Below are 15578 nucleotides of genomic sequence, written 5' to 3'. Positions count from 1 at the left end.
ACACTGATGACTTTATTGTAAGCTGATGACTTACGGTTACTTGTGTTGCCTTTTTTCTCTTTGACCCTGCAGATGGAGCCTCTGACCTTTTAACCTTGGGAGGTTGTGGAGGTTTGCGCTGGAAACCAGGTCTTTTCGAAAAAGGAAAGAAAAGTCAGTTAAGATACCGCATACAAAATATGATCCAGAGAAATCCCAGGTTTATTTTTTCTTGCATGCACACCTTGTCACATTCATCCCAAAAATCATTTGTGATGCATATCTTCAATCTTTCATACTTATCAAATAAATCATCAATCACGCGTTATTGTCAAAAAACATCATTAATCATGTATAATTTCATCTAAAAGACAGATATATAGTTACTTTTTCTGCAGCCCAGCTCCGTCTTGAAGATGGGGTTTTACACCCTTCCTCTCTCTGATGGGATCTACGTAGCTCTTACTGGCATAGTCTAAGTTCTTCTCTCGTTCTACGTCACTGTCGTAGCCTGTGGAGACAACAAATATATTTTAGGTAAAGGCAACAATTTTTAGTGTGATTTTTTGAAGCATTGAGATTGTCAAAGCAACAAAAACAACAGGCAGACAGGGCCTGTATCACTCACTTGTTATTTAATGGTGCTGGCAACCAGACAATCAGAGGTTATATAGGGGTAACATGTTATTATATCATTTATTTAAAGGATCCTGATTTTGAACAGACCTTCAACAGTGTAAGAAACAAGCCAACTTATTAGTCTAGCATTACAGTTCTTTAGAACTTTTCAACATATTTGACGGAGTCAATTTTTGGATATCCTTACAGGCCAACTACCATAATTCAATTTTTAAACATTGAATTCCTGTGACTTTGAGCATCCATCAAGGTCTTTTATTTCAATGACTTTGACAGCTGTTTATCCCAGCAAGAAAAGAAAACATAAATGGATATAAAATGCCCTTCCGTAATACATCCAATCAAGATGAGATCATGAAATGATGCATAAGAATACTTCACAGAAATAATACAATCATAATTGAAGCAGATGGTGTCCATACCTCCCTCCTCCTCGGAGTCCGTGTCCGAGTCATCACTATCCCCACATGTGACTGGGCCTGCCTCTGTCGGATTACCGTAGCGCCATACCATAGTGGCAGTGTCGGCCCCGCCAGTAGACACCAACAGGTTATCGTCGCAAGTAAATCGCACATTGGTCACATGGGCACTGTGGCCAACATACTTCTTGTGCTTAGCAAACTTCTCCTGAAGATCAAATAAAGATATTACATTTAGTGATGTGAAGAAGAAATCACATCAAAGCAACTGATATTAATATAGTTTATATTACACAGATTATATAGCAGGAAAAACAGTGTTTCATAAGAACATGAAATCAAACAAAAAGTGACATAAAGTGAAATAATGCTAAGTGGAAAAATACTGTGGTTTCTGATGAAGTTAACAATAGAAGGACAGACAAAGGAATAAAATCCTTTTCTGCTTTATTTCATACAGAATCCATGGGTGGGTAATTTCATATTCTAAGACATAGCCAGCAGGTAAATTAAAACAATTCTTCTGGCCCATGCTATATCTAACATTAACAAATGTTCACGAGCCCCAACGTACAATCTACCAGTCCCAGACACTGCGTGCCAGGGGAGCGGTTCACTAGCCCCAACGTACAATCTACCAGTCCCAGACACTGCGTGCCAGGGGAGCGGTTCACTAGCCCCAACGTACAATCTACCAGTCCCAGACACTGCGTGCCAGGGGAGCGGTTCACTAGCCCCAACGTACAATCTACCAGTCCCAGACACTGCGTGCCAGGGGAGCGGTTCACTAGCCCCAACGTACAATCTACCAGTCCCAGACACTGCGTGCCAGGGGAGCGGTTCACTAGCCCCAACGTACAATCTACCAGTCCCAGACACTGCGTGCCAGGGGAGCGGTTCACTAGCCCCAACGTACAATCTACCAGTCCCAGACACTGCGTGCCAGGGGAGCGGTTCACTAGCCCCAACATACAATCTACCAGTCCCAGACACTGCGTGCCAGGGGAGCGGTTCACTAGCCCCAACATACAATCTACCAGTCGCAGACACTGCGTGCCAGGGGAGCGGTTCACCCTCTGGTAGAATCTCTGTAAAACCTACCTTAACTGGGTACTGGAAGAGTTTCACAAATCCAAAGTCGTCAGCTGTAGCAATAACACTCTTGTCGCTGCTGACACAGACAGCATTTACATCAGTGACATCACTCTTGGGTGGCCACACCCCCTCACATGTGTGTCCCAACACCGAGGTCCACGTCACCCAATCCAACTTCTCTATTTCAGCATGCCGCAGAGTGACACGGTTCCCCCGGGGCGCCTCAAAGAAAAGTTGCTCTTTGGCACCACTGTTCACCATGAGTACTTTTCCTGTAATGTAACATTCAGTAAAAACCATCAGCTTTTTGTAGCGACTTAGGCGAAACTGGATAGAAATCATTGGTTTAGAGCCGTCACGAAGTGATCCCCTTTCTCTACAGAAGGTCAATGGGGAGATCTCCTCACACTGGAAATGTCTTGTGACATTTTTGTGAAAATCATCAAGACAACAGCAAACATGTATACTACTTATACTAAGCAAGAGATTCACAAGCCTGTTTATAGGACACACAAGCATTTTTGGTTAATTTATCATTTCTTCTTAGTGAAAGTTTAGAAAACAGTCTTGAACAGTGTCTTTCTATGATGCCATAAGGCACACTATTGGCTCAAAACAGAACAGTTAACACTTGTGAACTAACAACATGACAGACTATTGATGTCTCTGATGACTTCAGACATTCATCTTATCCAATATTTGTGATCAAAGTTAGTGAAGCGGAAAATATAGGTCACAGTGACCTACATGTCACAGAATGGTGCCGTTCTCTTCAAAAAGTATATGTATATAAAGTTTTATGACTTTAGGACTAGCAATATCAGAGTAATTGAGCTAAACCTGAAGTCTAACCACAAATATCGCTCCCAGTCTACGTGTGTGATGTAACTGGAGGCCCATTTACAAGTTCTACACAAATGTCCCTGTATCTGACACTGAAGAGAATGACTACCCACCTTTTCGCTCCCAGTCTACGTGTGTGATGTAACTGGAGGCCCATTTACAAGTTCTACACAAATGTCCCTGTATCTGACACAGAAGAGAATGACTACCAACCAGTCCGGTCCCAGTCTACGTGTGTGATGTAACTGGAGGCCCATTTACAAGCTCTACACAAATGTCCCTGTATCTGACACAGAAGAGAATGACAACCCACCTTTTCGCTCCCAGTCTACGTGTGTGATGTAACTGGAGGCCCATTTACAAGTTCTACAAAAATGTCCCTGTATCTGACACAGAAGCGAATGACAACCCACCTGTCCGGTCCCAGTCGACGTGTGTGATGTAACTGGAGGCCCATTTACAAGTTCTACACAAAAGTCCCTGTATCTGACACAGAAGAGAATGACTACCAACCTGTCCGGTCCCAGTCTACGTGTGTGATGTAACTGGAGGCCCATTTACAAGTTCTACACTAATGTCCCTGTATCTGACAGAGAAGAGGATGATAACCCGCCTTTTCGCTCCCAGTTTACATGGGTAATGTAACTGGAGGCCTGTTTACAAGTTCTACACAAATGTCCCTGTATCTGACACAGAAGAGAATGACTACCCCCCTGTCCGGTTCCAGTCTACGTGTGTGATGTAACTGGAGGCCCATTTACAAGTTCTACACAAATGTCCCTGTATCTGACACAGAAGAGAATGACTACCCATCTTTCCACTCCCAGTCTACATGGGTAATGTAACTGGAGGCCTGTTTACAAGTTCTACACAAATGTCCCTGTATCTGACACAGAAGGGAATGACTACCCACCTTTTCGCTCCCAGTCTACGTGTGTGATGTAACTGGAGGCCCCCTTACAGGTTCCAACCCTCTTCTGGTTTAACACGTTATAGATGTCCACAAAGTTGTCATGGGAGGCTACAGCCAAGTACTTCACTGGATCTGTAAACATCAGCCGAAATGTTTATTACTCAAATATGTACATCATACAGGCTTAAAACATTGTGTAACACTATATATTTTCATTTATGTTTCTTCAGTTAATGACAGTGTATTTATAGGAAATCTTTTAATTCAATGCCTTAAAACTGCTACTTTTAATCTCACTGAATTTGGGATGTCAATTGGAGCTTTTATTTGTATTATAAGGAAATTCATGAAAAATTTGGTTTCTGAATCAGGCAGTCTGTATCTGTCTGTCCAGATGTGTAGCTGTTTTGTCTCAGTTTTTGTTTGAGTGATGGACAAAAAGGTGTTTTCTCAGTTCCTCAACTTGTTTGTGTTTAATCAGTGTTATAAAGTTCAGGTGCAGTTCATGAATGTCAATGTTTATCAGTGAGAACCAGGGGAGTTTTAGAATTATTTCATGAGATGAGTAATATTTAAATGGTGTTCCTAAAAATAAGGACAGAGATTGGTGGTTTGTAGACATGGGTGCTTGGTTGAGATGTTATCCTAATGTTAAGGACAGAGATTGGTCGTTTGTAGACATGTGTGCTTGGTTGAGGTGTTATCCTAATGTTTAGGACAGAGACTGGTGGTTTGTAGACATGGGTGCTTGGTTGAGATGTTATCCTAATGTTAAGGACAGAGATTGGTCGTTTGTAGACATGTGTGCTTGGTTGAGGTGTTATCCTAATGTTTAGGACAGAGATTGGTCGTTTGTAGACATGGGTGCTTGGTTGAGATGTTATCCTAATGTTTAGGACAGAGACTGATGGTTTGTAGGCATGGGTGCTTGGTTGAGATGATTTCAGTCTTTGGTATTTGGGTAGTAGGTATTCCCGTTTTACCAAATAAACATATGCTACCGCAATTTACTATAGAGCTGACTTTTGACACAAATTCTCCACCACTTGTTCATCACAATAGTCTTTACAGTAACTGTACAAACCTGGGGAAAATTTGATGTCCGAAATTTCTTCCTTTCTGTGGTGGAAGGTCAAAATCTCATCCATCGTGTCAGAGTTAATGACCATAAAACTTCCTGTAAGTGAAAAACAGACAATATTTCAGAAAACAAATACGTAAACATGTGGACAAAAATGCAACAGTCAAGTTATTAATATAAATAAACACCCAAGTAATAAAGGTTTTTCTAATTCATGATAAAATTTTACCGTCTTTCAGGCCCACAGCCAGAAATTTGCCGTCTGCGGAGAAGTCGACACATCTGCCTGCCTGCTTGAGCAGTTTGTAGTTGATCATTTTGTGGTCTTTGAGGTCCCAGATACGGAGCGTCTTGTCATCGCTGACCGTCGCACACACCTTCTTCCGTGGGTGAACAACAAGGCCCCATAGTTCTCCTTCCATGTGGCCCTGTGTAACGTATGCCATATCTTAATAATGACATCATTTCAGAATGTCAACCATAATATTAAAAATTATTTCCCATGGCAATTTCATTTCTGTGGCCGATTGTGGAGTTTCGATGTAGACATAATTAATGTAGGATCCATATATTTGATCAATATGAATCTGCCTTCTAAATTTGGTTGAAATCTTACCATTTCTAGGGCAGTTACTAAACAGAAACAAACTAACCAATCAGAATTGAGAAGCCTCATTGATTATGCATCAACATTCATGCATTACAATGATGATCTCAATTAGCCTAAAACTTACCGTTATATGCGTATATACGTATAGCAAATTTGGTTGAGATCTTACTTTATAAGGGCATTTACTGCATGGAAATCAATTAACTAATCAGAAATGTGTAGTTTCATTAAATATGCATAAATATGGTATGCATCACATGGCTGATTTAACTTATCCTGAAAGTTGCCATCAGATATGTGAATACTTGATTGAAACTGATCCATGTTGAAGGCAGTTATTGCACGTAAAACAAAAAACTACCCAGTAACCAAGATGAAATGAGAAGCCTTTCTAATGTACACCCATCAGATAGGCAATCAAACACAGCCTTAAACTTACCATTATATAAGAACTACAAAATTTGGGTTGAAATTAAACCATTTTTAGGGCGGTTATCACATGCAAATCAATTCACCAATCAGAATCTAGTAGCCTCATCAATTATGCATAAATATGCAGAATCACAAGTTGCAGAAATAGAGTTGGGATGGGCAGAGGAACAAACCTACAAGCATCAGTTGATATAAAGGTGTATATTGTTGACCTACCTGTGTGAGCAATGTCACCGGACCAGACTTGTCAATCTCTAGCACCTCTCCATTACGTGTGCCCACTAGAATCTTGCCGTGTCCCAGAACTATAGCTCTGATGGACGGGGACTCGGTTATCAACATCCCTCGTGACGTTTGGGAGATGGAGGCTTGTTTTAAAGAATAGGTCTTCAAACATCGCTCGAACTGGTCGTCCCACAGGCCTACCACACCATCCTTACCTCCAGTCACGAAGCCCTGCAAGTGGTCAGCAATTCATTTCTCAGTCTATAAGAGTGGATTTATGTAGAGAGACCCAACACTTTTCTACTGATTGAGTAGGCCTTGAAATTGTTTGTAGATAAAACATAAGAGTGCTGGGATCAACTTTATTGTCTTTGTGGACCAAGAATGCTTGACAACTGTTCACTTCATATTAAAATATCAACAAATGAATTCAAAATGCTTTGAGGAAAATCAATCCATGGGCTGTTTATATACATACACTGGTAATACATGTGGACTAGTTGAGAATTGAACCGTAAAACTGTGTAAGTGTTATGCAAGTACAACTGTAAACTAATATTTTGCAAGAGGCTTAATTTTGTCCGATATGTCCACATCATAATGCTCAGCCACATTGTTATTACGAGTACATAGTTTGTATCATCTATATGAATTCAAACCTTGTCGAGGGAATGCATGGCAAAAACAGGACCCTCGTGTGCCTTCACTGTACGCTGGAGTTTGGTGTCCTGCCAGACAAACACACATCCGTCACTGCCTCCAGAGTAGAACAAATCGGCTGCCTTCCCGAACGTGATACATAGCATGTCACACAACTTCGCCACGTTCCCAAATGTTCCGCGACTCGATGTGAAACCTCCACCTGGCGAAAAAACAGAAAGGTTAGTTAACATAGAAAATCACACATAGTGAGGATTATATAATCTTGCTTGATGCTTTTCAAACCTACAGATAGCTACAGATACATGGGCCACATTTTCAGCTAGCAATCCACATGTATTTCACCTTATAATAACATACATTTATTTCCCATGGGGTAGGGAAATATGACCCTTTGTCGATGTTTCCCCTCAATTTATCTTGTTTCACTGAGGCAAAGAGTAAACTTGGTTAGATGATTGAGAGAAAACAGAATTCTTCCACAATCTTATACTGAAATAGAACAATACCACAACAGTAACAATGACCATAATTTGCATAATCATTATTGTTGTCAGATTTAATCGTTCAGAACTCAAAGTGATACCACTTACTAATTTTTCTCCAAATGAGGAAAAATATGCCCCAAAAAAGTCAAGCACAAGAAGGAGGAAACACAGAGTTTTACTCTCAAGTCACATGATCATTATAAATGTTATCCAATCAGATATGCAGTTATATATAGATGACATTTAATAATATTTTTGCAAAAAAACATATTTGACTGTGAACTTCAATATCATGCTAATTGCTAAAAATAGTATTTATAGCAAGATGACAATAACTTTGTTGATATTAACAAACCTGTATTTCACATTTCTCCCCAAAGAACTTTTTACACACTTATTAACATATGATCACAACCTACCTGTTTGTGTCCAAAACTTAATGTGTTTTACTCCAACAGTGATAAGCTTGTTTGGCTCGAATGGATTCCACTTTATCACAAATATCTTGTCCTTGTGGCCTCTGAAAACCATAAATGACAGAAATTATGTAAAAAGCAGTTCAACAAGATTTCTGTATTGAAATCAACTGATTTGACCTCTGAATAAAATGATCAGCCAATCTCATAAATCCAACTGATAAATACAATCAAAACAAGAGGGAGACACGTCCTTCAATTACAATGTTGAATTCCCTTGGTCCTGGGAAGCGTCATGCCAAATAAGGTCAAAACCCCTTCACCAGTACTTAAGGAGAAGCCTTTACTGATCAGCTCACATTTCCCCTATAGGGCCTCATCATTCTTTCCCATGGGGCCACACCCCTTTTCAACATGATATGCTGAATCCATTGACCCAAAATGTTGCTCTAGACCAAATTTAGTAAAAGTCTGTTTTGGTGTTGTGGACTAATTTTATTTTGAATGAAAAGTTGATGCCAGATGATACCAATGTCCAATTGCTATATTATGTCACCTATTTACTCTGTGAGTGTATTATAAATTACCTTGTGGTAGCCAGTTTCTCTGTATTACTGTATTACCTTGTGGTGGCCAGTTTCTATGTATTACTGTATTACCTTGTGGTAGCCAGTTTCTTTGTATTACCTTGTGGTAGCCAGTTCTCTATATGTATTACTGTATTACCTTGTGGTAGCCAGTTCTCTGTATTACTGTATTACCTTGTGGTATACAGTTTCTCTGTATTACTGTATTACCTTGTGGTAGCCAGTTCTCTGTATTGCTGTATTACCTTGTGGTATACAGTTTCTCTGTAGTACTGTATTACCTTGTGGTAGCCAGTTCTCTATATGTATTACTGTATTTCCTTGTGGTAGCCAGTTCTCTGTATTACTGCATTACCTTGTGGTAGCCAGTTTCTCTGTACTTCTGTATTACCTTGTGGTAGCCAGTTTCTCTATATGGATTACTGTATTACCTTGTGGTAGCCAGTTTCTCTATATGTATTACTGTTTTACCTTGTGGTAGCCAGTTTCTCTGTATTACCGTATCACCTTGTGGTAGCCAGTTTCTTTGTATTAGTGTATTACCTTGTGGTAGCCAGTTTCTCTATATTTATTCCTGTATTACCTTGTGGTAGCCAGTTTCTCTATATGGATTACTGTATTACCTTGTGGTAGCCAGTTTTTCTGTATTACCTTTTGGTAGCCAGTTTCTTTGTATTACTGTATCTCCTTGTGGTAGCCAGTTTCTCTATATGTATTACTGTTTTACCTTGTGGTAGCCAGTTTCTCTGTATTATTGTATTCCCTTGTGGTAGCCAGTTCTCTGTATTACTGTATTGCCTTGTGGTATACAGTTTCTCGGTATTACTGTATTTCCTTGTGGTAGCCAGTTTCTCTGTATTACTGTATCACCTTGTGGTAGCCAGTTTCTCTATATTTATTACTGTATTACCTTGTGGTAGCCAGTTCTCTATATGTATTAATGTATTACCTTGTGGTAGCCAGTTCTCTGTATTGCTGTATTACCTTGTGGTATACAGTTTCTCTGTATTACTGTATTACCTTGTGGTATCCAGTTCTCTGTATTACTGTATTACCTTGTTGTAGGCAGTTTCTCTGTATTACTGTATTACCTTGAGGTAGCCAGTTCTTTGTACTACTGTATTACCTTGTGGTAGCCAGTTTCTGTGTATTATTGTATTACCTTGTGGTAGCCAGTTCTCTGTATTGCTGTATTACCTTGTGGTATACAGTTTCTCTGTAGTACTGTATTACCTTGTGGTAGCCAGTTTCTCAGTATTACTGTATCACCTTGTGGTAGCCAGTTTCTTTGTATTACTGTATTACCTTGTGGTAGCCAGTTTCTCTGTATTATTGTATTACCTTGTGGTAGACAGTTTCTCTGTATTACTGTATTACCTTGTGGTAGCCAGTTTCTCTCCTTTCCTCCAGTCCCACACCACTATACAGTGGTTATCATCTAGTCCAATGGACGCTAGTCTTTTACCATCACCTACAACAGCAGATCATTGCTATCACCAGTATATATACCACAGTATCCAAACTAAGTATAAGGAAATTTAGAAAAAAATAACTGAATTAATTCATTCTGCTTTATATCCCTTTGTCTTTTGTCAGTGAAAAAATGTTGGCAAGGCCTCAAATAAGAATTCTAGGTTTTACAAGGCCTGAAGCAAATCAACCTTTTTGCAACACACCCTGCTTAATTCCAGGTTTTTCTAGGCCTGTGTGCGAATTGTTGAACTGTTTTTGTACACCTGTTCGATACTGCACTCTTACCTGAGAAGTCTACAGCACACACTCCTCTCTGATGCTGGCCCTTTAGTACCGACACAGTCTTGAGAGACTCTGTATCCCAGACATGGACCTCTGGATCACGACCCACCTACCAACAAACAGGGCTATGTAAAACATATTTGTTCAGAACTGATTTTCTACTGAAAAGGTAGGGACACACTAAATCAATAAAAGGTTTGCACACCCCTCCATAAGCCCACAGGAAATTCATACCTGGTGAGTCCAGAACTGATCTGCAGTTAAGTCAAGGCGAAAATATTAATCTCAAACATTTTGGACATGAAACCAGACAAAAAGTTTTTATAAAATTGTTGACTGACCTGGCCAGTGGCAACCAAATCTTTGAGAGGGTGTATACACAGACAGAGGATGTCGTCCGTGTGTTCTGTGTAAAACCTCTGCGTGTTGTTGTCTCTGTTGTAGACGATGCCTGCCGCAGCCACATGGTAAACCACTTCACCATTTTGTGTGTAAAACAGGTTGTTTCTGCAGTCGTAACCTCGGTACCTGAACAAATCAACGATTATTCCTGTGGATCATTTATATATTGTAAGATCGACATTATCATTACAATTATTGACACAAGAATTTCAGCACATCTGATTTTAATATTCATCATGGATACTTATTCAGACACCTTAAAAACTAGAGAACATCTGTAAGACAAAAATGTCCATTGGTCCTGTGGTCCACCTAAAAACAGCAACAGTGACCTTGACATTGACATTGGGACCCTGAAATATGAACTCATCCGAGGTATTATCATATTTGACCATTGTACCAACATTGATGAAAATCTGTTCAGAAATGAAGTTGGTAGAGACAAGAGTCACAAGACAATGAATAATGACAGAAAGGAAATGGGCAACACTGTTTGTCCCACCATCCTTCCCCCATAAAACGGTGGGTGCATTCACAAGTTCATTTTGGAAATTCAAATCCTCGTGAATAAGTTGTTAAAAAAACTTAACTTCTAGGTATTTCTACACATTTTCATATAATGGCCTTATTTCCTATGTGAATACAGTTACTGATTTACAGGTTACATCTTGAAACCACAAGATTAAAGGGGCTGGTCGGGGGAAAAAAATACGAAATAAATTGGTCTAAATGCGTTCTCTGGCCTTCCAAAAGTTATACCACGGCAATATGATGGTCGAGTTCTGCTTGCAATGTCCAGTTTTGACCACTGAAATCTCGGGGAAGCCCCGCTAAATTAAGCACAATTCTATTTATATATGTCACGTGGTTGTTTCCAAAGTGAGGCAGTGAAGATAACAACAATAGCACGTCGTCTATCAGCCATGTCGGACACAACTAGCGGTCAAGACAGCAATACTATACGTAAATAATTGTTTTCAAAGGTCATGTATGATGCAAGTGTTGTATTCCTACCTATATGTTGTTATTATATATAACGGTATTGATACCTCGTGCCTGTCATGACTTTTGCATGCATCTTTTTCTTTCGCGGCAATGTTTACATTTGGCCTCGTTGATAACGCGCATGCGGTAAAATGACATCACTGATCTTGGTCAATTGAGAGTTTTAGACTGTCAGGTGACGATTTAGGATTTCTTTAAAATAATTACAATTTTTACTCTTAGGGAGTGAATTTCAGCAAAATTTGAATCGGTATATTTCATAAGAAGGTATTTTAAACATGTGTATGCCATTTTAGCAAATATCTTTTTCCCTGACCAGCCCCTTTCAAAAGGCGACATCAACCATCATAAGATCTTCCTTCGTTTTTCTTATCATTTTTCTTATCCATTGGATTGATGCTAATGTCAACAGCAAATTCATCATGATACTGCTGACATTGTTTTTCAAAATAAGGTTATGTTGTTAACTTATTGACTAGAATAATAATGTGCGGGCTAGATAAATATCAAACTGACTTTACTACCACCCTTAGAAGCTTTGTCATGTTTGAGAACAGGTTGTATTTACCCATGGATATATTCAAGTTGAAGTCCTACGTCCGGTCCCTTTTTGCGTTTCTGACCACTGCCCAGCTCTGATTTTATCTTCTTACGTATAGTTTTTGCATCCTCTTTGTACAATGCACGGTCATATTTGATCTGTTTCTCCTGCTCTAGGTCCGAGTCGACCTCACCAATATCAGACATGTCGGAGTCACTCGCCTCACTGTTGGAATCCATGTAGCCTACAAATACAAACATCAGCATGTCAATAGGTACATAATAGCTATAAGCTGTACAACACTGACATCAACAGCACATTTTTTTAGGCCACAATAATTATTTTTTATGACTTTTTGGTATAAAAATTGGAGGCATAGAACAAACTAAATCAGACAATTACTTGTACTCCAATCTGCTACATCAAGTCCTTTTCATGTATCTGGATATTTCAGTGAGTAACAGGCCCAATAGACCTGTATCACTTTACCATTATTCATTGATGTTTGCAAACAGATATCTATATTTGTGACTATTATATCTACAAGTGGGTTGGGGTTAAAGTTATTTCAATTAATTTGATAGCAAACAAGCTTTTAATACAGGCTAATATCCTTTAAAACTCTACAACTTAAGGATCTTTCTTGGAAAATTTAAACATCCCTTAGTCATTGGAATTTAAGGTTCGCCATGGTCATTTTTGAAGAATGTCACCCCAGCCAGCCACAGACTTAATGTTACTAAAGACTCTCAGAAAAGTCAAGGTCATTTTTGTTTACAAACTTTGTAGCATTCGCTGCCAGCAAGCTACTAGGTTAACATCATGACAGTAAGACATTTTCTTTTTCATTTAACCTTGAATAAAGGTTAAAGTTATTTTTGTTTGCAAAATTATTTGTATTCCATACCGGCAAGTTCCTGCCCAAATATAACAACTCTAGGCCTTTTGATTCTAGAAAAGAAGATATTCGAGAATTTTAATATTGTTGACCCTTATGACTTTAAATATAAATCAATTTCTGGACCATCTCAACCTCACCTGGACCTCAATTAGAATTTTATTTTAGGTTCTGTGACTTGTTGAAGAAAACCTTCACTAGTATTAAGATGATTATGGGTTGGTTGTGGGATTGTGCAGCATAATGCAATCGACTTTTGAAGCAACAGTGTTAAAAAGTTTAAAAATGTCCTTCTAATTAGAAAATTGTACCGACAATATATAATTTCTGACAATAAGATTGCAACAACGGATATTTGTCATAATGTTTTAGTATCAGAAAGTTGATATCTTGTTGGTTGTTAGAAGAGTGTTTAGGACTTCCACTCACCACTCTGTGGATCCACCAGATCTCCAGTATCGGCTCCGTCGGCTCCGATGAATCGCCACTGAAACACGCTGTGGTCAGCCCCTCCCGTGGATATCACTCTGCTCTTGTCCTGTGAGAACCGCACGTTGGTAACATGAGCTGAGTGACCAATGTATTTCCTGAATTTGGCACCTGGAATAAGAATTATTCTTATACATCATTTTTATAACATCTTGTCTGATTGGCTGATACTGGTTAACACGACGGGGCAATAAAACATTATGTCTCCCTCAAGCGCCCAAGTTACCCCAATCAAACTCCCTTATTCGTGACTTCTCTAGACATAGCTCCCTGATCATCTCTTCAATCATGTTAATGTTTTTGATGGATTGATGGATTTTTCGGCATATACAAATATTTATTGCCCTTACTGAAGGGGAATCATCCCTCATGAAACATGATTAACCTCGTAGATACAAAGAATAGTGTTTCCCTTTAGTAAGGGCAATAAATGTATATTGTCACCAAAATACTGATATTCTACCTCTGTAGCTCACAAATTTGGAAATATGGAAGACATACTCATCTGTATTTTAACCATTGACTTTGGATTAAGCTTATAAATATAAATATAAACATTATTCATTTTACAACAATTATGAAACAAGTTATTTCAACTTATATAAATCACTCCTGTTGGCCCGGATGTTAGCGCGTGTGGGAGGAAACCGGAGTACCCGGAGAAAACCAACGTAGTCGGGCAGGTGACCCCAACCTTTTCACGTCCGATCGGGGAATCAAACCGCGACGGCCTTGGTGAAAGGCAAGTGCGCTATCCACTGCACCACCCGACCACCCTTGGATTAAGCTTCCGTTCTGTGTTTTAAGATCACACAAATGTTTAGAAATATATAAAATACAAACCTTTCCGAAGGCAAGGAAATTTGAACAGTTTGACGAGACCAAAGTCATCGCCAGTGACAATAGTCTCCGCAGGAAAGTTGGCGTCCACAGCGTTGACATCGTTGGTGTCCGTGTACTTCTCCCAGATGCCATTGACCTCTGACCCCAAAACACCAGTGAATGTATGCCACCTGATGTTGACAATTTCCTCTCTGTTGGTGACCTGTTTTCCAACTATACGAAAAAATATAAGGGTCAATTTGCAGAACACGTTTACAAGAATTCTATGAAAAGTGAAATAGAAAATCTGCCCATGCCAAGCTTTTGTTCAAACTCTGTTTTGGTTCACAATTCTATTAATATACTAATAAGAGATCATTAGCCTGGATATCTTCGGCTATTTCTGAAATATATTTCAAATCAACACTAACTGATCAGAAACTAAAAACATGACAAACACTAAAAAAAAAAGTAAAAAACATGCATATTCCATATAAACACAAAAAGGCCATATAACTTGAACTGACTTGACTATGTGACAATTCATTTGAACAAACTTGATAGCACTTCATCCCATCATGCTATAAGCATCACTCTAGGCATTATGGTTCTTGTTTGTAGTTGTTTTTTAACACATCTGATCTTACATTTACGCATTTATAGACTTCAACATAAAAAATAGTCCCTATTTTTGTCTTGTACCTTAGCCCTAAGGAAAGCTACACTTTTCCTTCGTAAAATTGATTCCAAGGTCATAAGGCTTACCTGGCATTTTATAGAAGAGTCTTTCAGCAGCACCGCTGTTTGTCTGGAGAAACTTGCTGTCCTCTGACCAGTCGATGTGGGTGATGAAGCTGGAACTCCCTTTACATAGCCCCACCTGTTTGTATCGCTGCTCCACCGAGTACACATCCACAAAGTTATCATTGGAAGCAACAGCCAGGAATTTACCGCAAGGTGAAAACTTCATCTCGTGAATCACCTCCTTTCTATCTTTGATGTGAACAACCTCAGCAAAATCTCTGTAAAAGTCAAGAAATTTTCCTCTTCTGAATTAAAACTTTTTTTCATAAATATGATCAATGGATTTTACGCATTAGATAATCATACTTTAAAACATAATAATGATACTACTTCATCTACAGAAGGTAACCCCCAAGTTTTAACCCTTTCACAATTGTAGACCAAAATGGACTCACCAAGATAATTGTATGGTAGAGTCTACTAAAGTTACTTAGGGGTGAAAGGGTTAAAGAAACGAAGTTTCACTTTCATTCAA

General features: G+C 39.0%; 1 protein-coding gene across 1 annotated transcript in view; it reads right to left on the bottom strand.

Moving 5' to 3' along the window:
• LOC110455730 (echinoderm microtubule-associated protein-like 6) overlaps window positions 1-15578 on the bottom strand; it is a 32169-nt gene that overhangs the window by 9466 nt on the left and 7125 nt on the right. Inside the window, exons 8-24 of the mRNA XM_021506057.1 lie at window positions 15065-15321; window positions 14321-14533; window positions 13418-13588; window positions 12118-12334; window positions 10484-10670; window positions 10146-10251; window positions 9765-9858; window positions 7804-7904; window positions 6896-7098; window positions 6228-6467; window positions 5199-5397; window positions 4973-5065; window positions 3889-4020; window positions 2139-2404; window positions 1041-1245; window positions 367-490; window positions 35-131 (exon numbers count right to left, since the gene is read on the bottom strand). Coding sequence (XP_021361732.1) covers window positions 35-131; window positions 367-490; window positions 1041-1245; window positions 2139-2404; window positions 3889-4020; window positions 4973-5065; window positions 5199-5397; window positions 6228-6467; window positions 6896-7098; window positions 7804-7904; window positions 9765-9858; window positions 10146-10251; window positions 10484-10670; window positions 12118-12334; window positions 13418-13588; window positions 14321-14533; window positions 15065-15321 — 2905 coding nt within the window. The remainder of the gene's footprint in view (window positions 1-34; window positions 132-366; window positions 491-1040; window positions 1246-2138; window positions 2405-3888; window positions 4021-4972; window positions 5066-5198; window positions 5398-6227; window positions 6468-6895; window positions 7099-7803; window positions 7905-9764; window positions 9859-10145; window positions 10252-10483; window positions 10671-12117; window positions 12335-13417; window positions 13589-14320; window positions 14534-15064; window positions 15322-15578) is intronic.

Source organism: Mizuhopecten yessoensis, unplaced genomic scaffold, assembly GCF_002113885.1.
Source record: "Mizuhopecten yessoensis strain PY_sf001 unplaced genomic scaffold, ASM211388v2 scaffold8365, whole genome shotgun sequence".
In the NCBI taxonomy this organism is placed as follows: domain Eukaryota; kingdom Metazoa; phylum Mollusca; class Bivalvia; order Pectinida; family Pectinidae; genus Mizuhopecten; species Mizuhopecten yessoensis.
The sequence above is the reverse complement of the archived record's forward strand: the minus strand, read 5'-3'. Positions and strand labels throughout refer to the sequence as shown.